Genomic DNA, 12253 nt, shown 5'->3' on the forward strand with positions numbered 1-12253 from the left:
TAAGGTGGAGCTTGTCAAATGATATTTTAAGGGGCTACATCATCTACTCCTTAATATTTAAGGTAAAGAGAGAACCAATGTCAGTTAACGTAGAGATTAGAGAGTTATTTTCAGTCAAATGAGTAGTTCTTTTGGAAATCACTCCCCATGTAGAAAGCAGAGGAGCAATACTAAAATAGCGCAAAGATGACCATTCTGAAGCCACCAATTGCAAAAAGAGGAGACGTGCGTGCACGCAGGTGCATGAATGCAACAAAAAGTCGAGATCACTGGCCGCAAGCAACGCTTTCACAGGCCTACACACGCCTCTATGGGCAGCTTCGATCGGCCAACGGTTTTTGCATGTGGGCGTCGTGGCGGGCGGCACCCGGCAGCGCACAGCAGATGCGGCTCACTGGCCCTGGACGTGGACCAGGCAGATGAGGACACGCACGGGACAGATCCACGGCGACGATGAGGCGGCAGGCATCTCCCAACAGGCATTCCTTGCAAGTGGACTCGTGCTCTGCTCACAAACCTAGGAGGCAGGTATGTCTCGCCTACAAGCTACGAGACCCTCCATGCTCCATGCAGCAACTTGCACGAATTTTTTTTTTGTGCGTCTTGGCCCCTGACATTTTGTTCAAGGTTCAGTCAGACCTAACCTGTTAATTTTGGCACCATCCACTATTCGTGCACTGTTCAGAGTTTTGCTTCAGATTTGGCACGATCTTGCAACAAAAGGATTCTTGATTCCTAGATTACTCCACATGCAGAAATTACAATTGCCAACAATAAAGAACAGAAGGATTATTCCTGCCACGTAGGATAATCAGAAACAATGGATCAAGCAAGCTACCATACCGACAGCCATTTTGGCTGTTCATCACTACTATTCAGAACCCGGCCAATCGACCGAGTTCCTCCAACTTGGTACTGCAAGTCTGCAACACACAATGGATATCGTCGGTCCTCCAGCAGTTGACGTTAGTTGACCTTCCTGCAGTTGAGCCTGACCTCGCCCTGCGCCCCCGTGAGCGGGCTGATGGCGCCCATCCTCATCATGGCCTTGGCGAAGTCGGCCGCGAACATCCCGGCGTTGCCGCTGTACTTCTTCACCAGCGCGTCCTGGGACCCGCCGTTGAAGAGCTCCTGGTCGGAGTGGAACAGCCCCCTCTTGCCCATCAGGTTCGTGTAGTAGGCGTTGTCGAACGCCTCGGGGGTCTGCGCGTCGATGGGCGCCAGCGCGGCGTCGCTGGCGCCGCCGGCGGCCTGCGGGCACGTCTGCTGCCGGAGCGACGCGAACGTGGCGTTGATGTTGGCGTCGTTGTAGATGCGGTCCCGGAACGTGGCGCACCGGGCCTGCCCGACGGTGTGCGCGCCGGAGAGCGCCGTCATGTCGCGCGGCGAGAGGCCCTTGTTCCCGAACATGGCGACGAGCGTCGCGAGGCTGGAGCCCGGACCGGGGAGGTTGGCGTTGGCGTCGCTCTGGCTCGCCGTCAGCGCGTCGCGGCGGCCGAGGTAGACCGTCCACGTCGGCCCGCCGAGCTGTGCATTAATTATGGATGTAACTTGCATTGCATATTGCCAGCAAGATCGATGATCGATGCGGTTGATGTGAACGGAGACGTACGAGGTTGACGGCGTCCCGGGCGGCGAGGGCGAGGATGTCGGCGCAGGAGACGGTGGCGTTGCAGGCAGCCTCGACCTGGGCCTTGATGGCGTCGATGACCTCGAAGCCGCGCACCGAGTTGGCGTTGGGCCCGGCGTTCTTCTCGCCGGTGAAGGTCGACGTGTCGTCCAGCAGGATCGAGCCGTCGCAGCCCTGCGCCCATGCTCTTTCAGATCAGCACAGTACTCTGGTAAGGCAGCAGATGCAATATGCATGCATCGGAATTTAAACCGATGACGACAGACCCAACGCAATAAATACATTGCTAGCTCTTACATTGACGAAGCAGTCGTGGAAGAACATGCGGAGGATGGACGCGCCCATGCGCCTCTCCGCCGCCACGGCGGACGCCACCCCCGCCCGCACGATGCCCTGCACGTTCGGGCACTTCTTGCTGTAGAAGCTCGTCGACAGCGGCCCGCCCGCGGTGGCGCCGGCGAGGAAGGGAGCCAGCACCACGGCGATCGTCAGCAAGCACCTCACCGTTGCAGCCGCCATGTCTTGCAACTTACTGGTGCTATACGACGCAATAAGCTTGCTACGTACTGAGGACACTGATGCAACCAGAAGATTGTACCAGTGGGCAGTGGCTGATGAGAAGGGAGTACGGTGTGGCCGCGTATATATAGTGTTTGTGATGGGGGTGGGGGTGTCGGTCTGGGCTCTGGCTAGATGCTCCGGGCGGAAGTTTTTCGTGGGCGAGCGCCTGAACTCGCGCTGGATTGGTTGACTAATGCGCGCGGCGTAGCCTGGCGAGAAGGTGGCGGTGGGCAGATTAGGGTTGGACGCTAGCGCTGGTCCGGAGCGAAAACAAAAGCAAAAATTTGCAGGATCGGATCAGTGTAGAGGACGATGGGGGTTTGGCGCGCGCATGTGTTCGTTCAATTCAATCACGTTTGTGTATTGCAAGTTGCTCTGTGCGCAGAGTTTATCGGAGTGGTTTGTCTGGCTCCGGGTAGTATGTGAATATGAATGCCGATGATGTCCAGTTGACTCTTGGAGATGCAATCATGTATTGGACTCATATGTCATGTTCGGCAGTTCGAGAGTTGTGCAGGAGAACATTTTGCTGAATGTATATCACATAGCAATGATAGCATTGAGGTTTTAGGTTATATTAGTGTAACCCCATGTTTACTTCACTCCCAACTCCCAACTTTGGCACTATGCAAAAAAAAGATTCCCCATCACATCAAACTTGCGGTACATGTATGGAGTACTAAATGTAGATGAAATTAAAAACTAATTGCACAGTTTTGTTGTACTTTGCGAGACGAATCTTTTAAGCCTAATTAGTCAATGTTTGGACAATAATTCACAAATACAAACGAAACGCTACAGTGTTGCTACAGTAATTTGGCACCTCCCAATTTGACCAAGTAAACAAGGGCTAAATTTAGGTGGTGTGGCGACGGAGCGATGAGAATTTTATAAAAAAAATTAGATTTTTGTTGAGATAAAAGTCAACTGAAAATTAGCAAAACCACGTAAGGGGTGTTTGGTTCCCGTCCTCGCAACATCGAATGTTTAGATACTAATTAGGAGGACTAAACATGAGCTAATTATAAAACCAATTGCACAGATGGAGACTAATTCGCGAGACGAATCTATTAAGCCTAACTAATTAGGCTAATTCGTGAGACGAATCTATTAAACCTAATTAGTCTATGGTTTGATAATGTGATGCTACAATAAATATGTGATAATCATGAATTAATTAGGCTTAATAGATTCGTCTCGCGAATTAGCCTCCATCTGTGCAATTAGTTTTATAATTAATCTATATTTAATTCTATCTAAATGATAGTTTAGTCGGTGGAACCAAAACCGATATGATTCGTCAATTACTTTATGTCGAGCGAGAAGAATTATAAATACGGTTATCTTCCCGAGTTAGGCACGAAACGTGAGCGGGCCGGGGAAAAACAACATGCAGGAGTGTACAGGCTGAGCGAGCCAAACTTTGCACTTGTTCCGAGACAAACGCTGCTCTGCAACTCTGCAAGCCCAGCTCCAGGCTATCAAAGGCTTTGCATCTGATTTGCTTGCAACCCCATTCACGACTATGCTCCCTCACCTGATAATGTTAGTAGTACATTTTAATTTGTTCCAGCTGAGGTGTTAGTTTGAAACAGGTAGTAGGATTCGAAACTTAGATTCTGTTTGGTATAATTTCAACTCCATCATTTTCTGCTCCAACTTCAAACTTCAACTAGAGCTAGCTCTGCGTATTGGTGTTTAGAGCTAGCCAGGGGTACCCAAGGTAGTGTTTGGTTTCTGGGACTAGCCGAGATCAGGAACTCGAAGGTGAATACGATCACATGATTTAGACAGGTTCGGACCGCTAGATTGCGTAATACCCTACGTCCTATGTATTGGTTGGATTGAATTGCTTTGGAGGGGGTCCTTGCCTCGCCTTATATTGCCGGAGGCAGGGTTACAGGTCGGTTGATTTACAAGAATACTAGTCGGATTCGACTAGGTGAGTCCTACTCTAATTGCTACAAGTAGTTTCCAATCCTCGACTAGTTCCCGTCTCGCCATGTAGACTACGCCGTCCTGCACCGTAGCCTCTATGTCAGACACGTCTCGGTGTCCAGCCCTATATCTAGGACTGCCAAACCTTCTGGTGAGTCCATAGATGTATGTACGATAGCGTGGAGTTGGAGCTGACTAAATGGGGGTATTTGTTTAGAAGGGTGTTTCAGATGTGGAGAACTCCAAACTCCAACTAGAGCTAGCTCTGCGTGGAGTTCGAGCTAACTAGATAGGGTTGTATGTCTAGAAGGGTGTTTCAGCTCTGGAGAAGAGGATTTTCAAGGTGAATTGCCATTGTTGCCCACCAACTCATGGCCCACTTATCATTCTCTCTATCTCTATTTTTTTCCTTTTTTTTCACTAGTTATCTTCTTCCTTGGGAGGAAGGAGAAGCTCACGCCGGCCTCTGCTCGCCCAGTGGCACCCGGTGGCAGCACGGGTGCATGTGCCGGTGGCGGAGCGTGGGACGGCACGGCCACGCAGGGGCGGGGCAGGCGGCATGCGCGATGAGCCTTGCGGCGGCCGGGCAGGCGCGGCGACGTTCACGATGGCCCCGCTGTGGTCGGGCTGGCAGTGCCCTCATATTGCGGATTGAAGCTGGGGCGGGTGGGGACAATGGTGGCAGCGTGGGACGAGGCCGGCGGGCACGCAGGACGGCGGCGGCGGCGCACGAGACAGGGGGCCGGCGTTGCTCTGCCGGCGGGTCTCCACCAGCGGGATTTGGGCCGGCATCAGGGGTGGCCGGGGAGACGAGGAGGCGGGGGTCGAGCGGGGATTGGGTCCGAAGCTGGGCGGCGGCGTACGAAGGCGCAGCTTGGGGGGGTGGCCTGGATGGCCGGCGTCGTGGCCAGGCCGCGGGCGGCGGCGGCGGCGCCCCTTCGAGGCGAGATGGGAGAGAGGGAGAGGGGTAGCGGACGGGTGAGAATGGGAGAGGCAGGCGTCGGAAGATGGGAAAAATTAGAACGAAGGGGTACGAGTGTGTAACAAGTGGCAAAGGTGGGTAATTAGCCCCGAGCACCACGTCTAGGTTCATATTGGAGGGTTCTCGAGTTGCAAATGAGGTGCTTCACCAAAATGAACTAGAGCTCCACAAATTTCATGGAGTTCGGCTGCTCCAAAAATTGGTGGAGTTAGGGTGTTTGGCTGGCTCCACTCAACTCTAGCTTGAAGTTTGGAGTTGGAGTTGTGCCAAACAGGACCTTACTCGTACGAATTTAGTGGAGTATTTACTTTTGACAGGGATCTCGGAGGAGTCATCTTGGCTTCATCCCGAAATATTGCGAGAGATCGATAAAAAAGTTCCTGAGAGACAGATTATGCACATGGTTTTATACGAGGCTCAAGTAGAAGGATATTTTTGTGCAAATATAGCTTAATTGGTCATCATCTTGCACAAAATTATTGCATTGCTAAACACAAATTTATAAGTAAATGATTGTATATATACGAGACAAATTCTTGCCTTATGATTTTGTGCCTAGTAGGCTCGCGCTCGTATATGTTTTACTTTTGTTCAAGTACGGAAATACCTCTGATTTCTCCCTTTATCTATTCCAAATCGGCAGTAGAGGCATAATATAATAACAACAAAAATTGAGCCATATGATCTATTGCTTTATTTTAAAATTTTAATTTCCACCAACCATAGAAAAGATCTTAACTTCAACACATAGGGACAAAATTAAGATTTTTTTTGTGGCTGGTGGAAATTTCTGCTGTCCTAACAAAACAGAACATGTTAAAAGGAAACTAGCGGGAGGACTTATCCTGTTCCTTTAATCTCCAAGGCACGAGTATTAATCATCTATTTTTTGTTGTCCTATGATGAAAGTGTTTTAGTGCCAATACCAGACCTAGTATCTATCAGCAATTTTGGAATTGGATTAGAGTTATCTTCTCATGTGCTGGACAAGTGTTTGGGCTTTCAAAAGGGAGTTTTATTATATGGTTTCCAAAAGCACCATATCATCTATAGAAGTTTAATTTGATGAATGAAATAACCATTCACAATGCACAGTTTCATTTCACGATTTCATAAGTATCCATGCTGCTTAATTATTGCATGGTGTCGATCCAATGTGCCATATGAATTATGTAGCTACTTGCAACGGTATCTAAATTAAGTACTAGCATAATAGGTATGACTGCACTTGATCCACAAAAGGTCCATGTGGAGATGAAACTAATTGCTCTCAGTGGAGATTTTATTCTAGCTCCATAGTCTTGGGAACTGTGTACCCAAGAAGGATATGCCCTGACAACATGAAGGAGGTGACCCTCGCTAGAGTTGACTCGTGCTGAAGGCGGCCCTGAAGGTCTTGGGGGTAGGGAAAATGCACTTGTTCCAAATCCTGATGCGGAAGGCAATTCTGATGAGTAGCCGTATGAAGCTTGAGAAATGATCAAGATGCTTTGAAGGTATATATATACTGTGTTCTCTGAGGAAGTTGGCCAGGAGGCTAGCTGTGTTGCTCTTGCGCAGCTATGGATTATGCTTATGTAATGGAGTTGGTATTGCGTAGTTCTCGTCTAGCTTGGGCACATGGTAGCTAGCGTATACTAGTCCTTGAGTTTAGTTCTATTTCGCTGGCATGTAAATTTGTTTCATTTGTTCCTGTTTCTTTTGTTCTTACGGTCTGTTTTGCTGCTTCCTCCTGACTCCTTAAAACTCTAGGTGTGATAAGACATATTTCCTTCTTTTGCAAAATGGAAATTAATGGAACTCCTCATTTTGAAAATAAGCACGATTAGACACGGCATCAAGATGCATGTGAGAGTACAGCATTGATATATATGACTAAGATCATATGAGGTTAGATCATTTTTGTCCTTCTTAGGAAAATTAAAGAGATTCAGAAAATCAAGAACAAAATCAGAAAAAATACAAATGGTAAAATTGTCATAGATCTACATTAATACAAGGAAACAGGGAAGATGGAAAAGGGACATCAAATGTCAATGAAATTCAAATTACAGTTCTATCCATATATACACGTATATATTACAATAAAGTTCATTCTTATAAAATTTCAATTAAATACCATCTAACATCCAACAAGAATTTTTGCTCCGCGCTATATTTGACTTGTGCATGCGGATCAAAGTAGCTGAGATATAAATTTCCTGAAAATGATCAAATAAATCATAATATAAATGACTGAAGAAATTAAATACCTACTAACTGCCTTGTTGCACCTACACAACTACTTTATTATCGATTAAGTTCTGCAAATAGCTTGACTTAATTAAAGTAGTTCTAGCATGGAAGTGCATAACGCTAGTTATTATTTTTGACATTCAAATGACACATCCTTGAGATTGGCTAACCATACATTTTTTATGCTAATTATCCTCAGAAGATGTCTCTCAAATAGACAACTACCAAGGCTCCCAACTCCCAAGAACAAAAAAGGATAAAATAGAGTGGCATCTATAAGTTGTTCTAGGACCAATTATCTCTCCCCCAGTGGTCTACTGTAGTTCTGTATACATATTGATTCTTTTCCTTTACTATCACTTATTTGATTTGACATATATATTGAAGTTATTCATGTCCAGTGAAATCCTGACTAGTTACATGGCAAATGAATAACCAATAACTTCTGTATCCCTGAAATTACAACTATCTACTTCACCCTCTAAACAGAAAAAGCCTGTTCGGATGGTGGATGCTGCTGCTGCCCGCTGCCTGCTGCTGCTGCCGCTGCATCTGCGCCGCTCTCTGCCGAGCAGCAGCAGGTAGCTGCAAAGCAGCGCTCCGAACAGGCTTAAAAACTTCTTCTTGAAAAGATGAATTGTGAAACAATGTGAAAAGTGATACTCTCATATGCTTGTGTGACTGTGTCACAGACCCACAGCTCCTTGGCAGCTCAACTCATGCAGTTGTAACTAACATGTAACTTATATTCGGTTAGTCACCAGATCAGATCATGGAATGATGGGTGATGCAATTGTCACAGCAATTCAATACAATCAATAACTTTTTCACTGAAAACAAACTTAAATTCTTCTTGGAGCCAATTGTATGCAACATTTTCCATTGAACTACATCTGCTAAAACTGTAGGCATTGTAATTTGTAAACACAACTGACCAAGAAATTAAAGTGCGTGCAAAGAGATAAAAGAATAGTAGTGACATATACTAAACAACTCAATTTCCTCTCTTTCCTCCTTTGGCATGTATTCCCTAACTTGCTCCTCCCAAAAATCCATGAGGTAGTACAGGAAAATCATATTATGAATTGGAATACTGATATATAACTAAAAGTGATACCCACACTACAGTACACAAGAATTTATGGCCTGTACGGTACAGATTGAAGTAAAATGATGAAAAAATTAATAAAAGTTTGATACCGCACAGGGGAAAGGAGCTTTAAGTAGACCTGGTAAAGCAGAGGTTTCCCATTTTTGTTTGGCAGGGGAATATGATTTCTAGAACTGCAATTTACAAGACAATATGCCCAAAAGAAGGCAAGAGGATTGCATAGATTACTGTGTACTGATTTGATCCGGCCATTGCCACTGCTTAGGTACACAGTAAAACTAATTGCATACTATGAGGTAAGAACTTGTGTCACAAATATTAAGTATTAGCCTTCTTCAGGCTACTGAATTGGTAGTAGTAGCTTGAAGTATGAACTCCAAGAATTTGGTCCCCAATTAGATACCAGACTCATGGATCAAAAAACAATATTACGGAAATAGATCTTCACATTTTTCTTCTGATCTGGCAGTAGCATTGGTGGTGTCCATGAGCAAGCAAATCAAGCATCTCTTCCTTGAAAAAAGTAAAAAAAAAACATCAAAATCATGAGCACATCTGAAGGCATCAAATACACAAGAGCAGAGCACCCGAGGCTGCAAGCTCAAGGATTATATCACACATTATCAAATCATATTCAATAAAGATTAGTTGGCATCATGAACCCACATGAAGAGCCATGACCATTAAGAGTATATGCATGTGGAACGAGTTTATTGAAAGAACATGTTTTGCATGAGAGATTAGCTGGCACCAAAACCCGTATGAAGGGCCTATGCCCCCCATTATCAAATCATATTCAACAAAGATTAGTTGGCATCATGAACCCAAATGAAGAGCCACAACCGTTAAGAGTATACGCTTGTGGAACGAGTTTATTAAAAGATGTTTTGCATGAGAGATTAGCTGGCACCAAAAACCCGTATGAAGGGCCTATGCCCCCCCCCCTCTCATGAACAAAACAACTATAATATTATTTTTGGCAGGGGCAGCTTCTCTTTGTTGAGCAATGTGGCTCACAAGGAATGATACTGTTTAACAAATGCAAACCAAAAATATTTTTGCAGGTTCTATTCATAGGGATGCATTTTTATACGGACTGGCTCCGATTTTGCTTTGTTGCAGCATACTGATGATAGGAAGGAGAAATTTATCACAATATGTCAATTTTTAGAGTCAAGAAGCATGGATTTCTTCGGGTCCCATGGATGGACATTTATTCTACGCATAAGTCAATAATGTTGCACCGATATGTGTCTTCAATTCTATAAACGGTTGTAATAACTGTGGACTAATGCTCCTTCTACGAGGGAGACTGAAGCCAAAACTTTTCTATTATCTAAAAAGAATTATTTTGACATTACGAATTTCATAAAAAATTCCCAAGGTAGCACCATAAATCATAAAATTCTGGAGCAATATCCGTCTTTCCTTGAAGAAATGTAATTCGGCATGGAACTTTTACTTCCTTGTGCGCTACACAATGCAGGAGCACACAATATGAACATCATTGCACAAGGCTGTGCTGCCTCGACCGTGCATTATGCTTTGTCATTCTTCGAGAAGTACGGATTTCACCACTCAGCGACCTACCTTAGCTGACCGCAGAAGAACCACTCACTTTAGTGCTAAACCACTTGCACGTGAATGCCTTCTCTTTTTTCCCCTTTTCTAAGACAAGGTATGTGAAATGCTTTAAACAATTACAAATTATAAATCCATCATCAATGCACAAACTTGGCAGATGGGTGCACTTAGGTGTATCTCTCTAATTGCTCATTTGATTACAATAACATGGCAGACGGGTGCATGTCTGCTCTCAAATGTGACGCGGGTAAACTTTTATATGCAAGCAGCTGTTCTAGCATGCAGGAGGCTTTTGGCGAGGACTGAAAAGGCAGGCGGGTGACGGCGACGAGCCGCGAATCGTTCTGTACCAATCTGTTTTCCTTACCACATCGGATGATACATGGCTCCTCTGTGACGAACACCAGTACGGTGGACAACCGGATGGCGCCGTAGGGAGTGTAGATGAAGCCCTGTGCTTTCCGATGTCCCAGTCGATCGAGAAGCCACCGACGAACAGCTATGGGTGTGTGGTAAATTTACTCATACAATTAAGGAATTATATTCCTTTCAAAGTTTCTGCATCCTTATGGCCTGCTCTATAAGATTGTGCCGAGCACCTGAGCAAGCACCAAACTTCAGCAGCCTGCTGCTCTTCATATCACTATGCTTATGCTATCACCATATATCAGGTGGTAACATACACAGGTAAGCACCAAACTGGCAAAGTGGAAGAGTTCTCTCGGTTCCACGATATTTTGGCCCTCTGCTTATATCGACAAAAGAAAATTGGCAAACGAAGCCATTAATTCTAGTTCACTTTCCGGCAGTTCAACCTGACCTCCGTCGGCGTCCCAGACGCCGGCATAAGGCCGCCCATCTTCACCATCGCCTTGGCGAAGTCGTTGGCGAACATGCCGGCATTGCCGCTGTACTTCCTCACCAGCGCGTCCGCCGGCCCGCCGTTGAAGAGCTCCTGGTCGGAGTGCAGCAGGCCGCGCTGCGCCACCAGGTTCGTGTAGTAGGCGTTGTCGAAGGCATCCGGCGTCTGGTCGTCGAACGGCGCGAGGTTGCCGTCGCCGCCGCTCTGCGGGCACGTCTGCTGCCGTGCCGCCGCGAAGGTGGCGTTGATGTTGGGCTCACCGTAGATGCGGCCGCGGAAGAAGAGGCACCGCGCCCGCCCCACGGTGTGCGCGCCGGAGAGCGCCGTCATGTCGCGCGCCGAGAGGCCTTTGGCGGCGAACGCCGAGACGAGGGACGCGGCGCTGGAGCCCGGACCGGGCAGGTTGGCGTTGGCGGCACTCGGGCTCGCCGTGCGCGAGTCCTTACGGCCGAGCTGCACGTTCCACGTCGGGCCTCCGAGCTGCAGCGCATGTGGATCAGAGTTAGGCGTGCAGAGACTTGCAGTAGTGCTGGGTATTGGATCGTTGTACGTGTTCTCTGTTAGCACTAGACGTACTGACCAAATTTACGGCGTCACGAGATGCCAAGGCGACGATGTCAGCGCACGACACGGTGCCATTGCAGGCCGCTTCTACCTGCGTCTTGATGGCGTCGATCACCTCGTACCCGCGGACGGAGTTGGCGTTGGCGCCGGCATTCTTCTCGCCGGTGAACGTGGCCGTGTCGTCCAGAAGGATGGACGCGTCACACCCCTGTGCACACACGCACCAACATATCAGTGACTCAGTGCACACTAAAGCCCGATGAGCTGATCAGTGATCACCGAGAAGCAAGCCAAGGCCACCTATAACAAGATGACAATAGGATAGTAAATGTGTGACCGACATTGACGAAGCAGTCGTGGAAGAAGAGCCGGATGATGGACGCGCCCATCCGGGGCTCCTTGGCGACGGCCTGCGCCATCACGGACCGCACGATGGTGGCCACGCCAGAGCACGACTTGGCGTAGAACTTGGTCGAGAGCTTCCCCTTGCCATGGCACGGGAGAAGCAGGCAGAGAAGAGCAAGGAGAGCGAAGCTCCTAGCGAACGAGGTGCCCATTTCTGACCCAGCCACTGCCGAAAGAGAGCACGTCGCCGCAACAAGTGACACTGGCCATATTTGGGGGTTTTATAGCGCTCGACAGCTCGTGATGGTCACCGTGCCCCCAGTCCGATCTGCGCGTAACAAATGTAGGGCGCACTTGCCGCCGGTGATTGGTCGACGCGAGTGGTGGCCTCGGTTGCGGTTGTGCGCGGCGCACCAGCGTGCCTGGCATCCAACACGGGAT

At 47.6% G+C, this 12253-nt stretch overlaps 2 protein-coding genes across 2 annotated transcripts; both read right to left on the reverse strand.

Annotated features, from left to right (window-relative positions):
* Window positions 1-711: 711 nt before the first annotated feature.
* On the reverse strand, window positions 712-2268 carry LOC117851254 (peroxidase P7). The gene is made up of 3 exons (XM_034733037.2): window positions 1928-2268; window positions 1613-1804; window positions 712-1527 (listed from the first exon to the last, which is right to left on the reverse strand). Exons 1-3 carry the CDS (start codon window positions 2147-2149, stop codon window positions 967-969), a joined length of 975 nt encoding a protein of 324 aa, XP_034588928.1. The 5' UTR covers window positions 2150-2268; the 3' UTR covers window positions 712-966.
* An 8281-nt stretch (window positions 2269-10549) lies between these two features.
* On the reverse strand, window positions 10550-12085 carry LOC117851255 (peroxidase P7). The gene is made up of 3 exons (XM_034733038.2): window positions 11809-12085; window positions 11484-11675; window positions 10550-11383 (listed from the first exon to the last, which is right to left on the reverse strand). Exons 1-3 carry the CDS (start codon window positions 12022-12024, stop codon window positions 10832-10834), a joined length of 960 nt encoding a protein of 319 aa, XP_034588929.1. The 5' UTR covers window positions 12025-12085; the 3' UTR covers window positions 10550-10831.
* Between the last annotated feature and the right edge of the window lie 168 nt (window positions 12086-12253).

Source organism: Setaria viridis, chromosome 4 (assembly GCF_005286985.2).
Source record: "Setaria viridis chromosome 4, Setaria_viridis_v4.0, whole genome shotgun sequence".
NCBI lineage: Eukaryota > Viridiplantae > Streptophyta > Magnoliopsida > Poales > Poaceae > Setaria > Setaria viridis.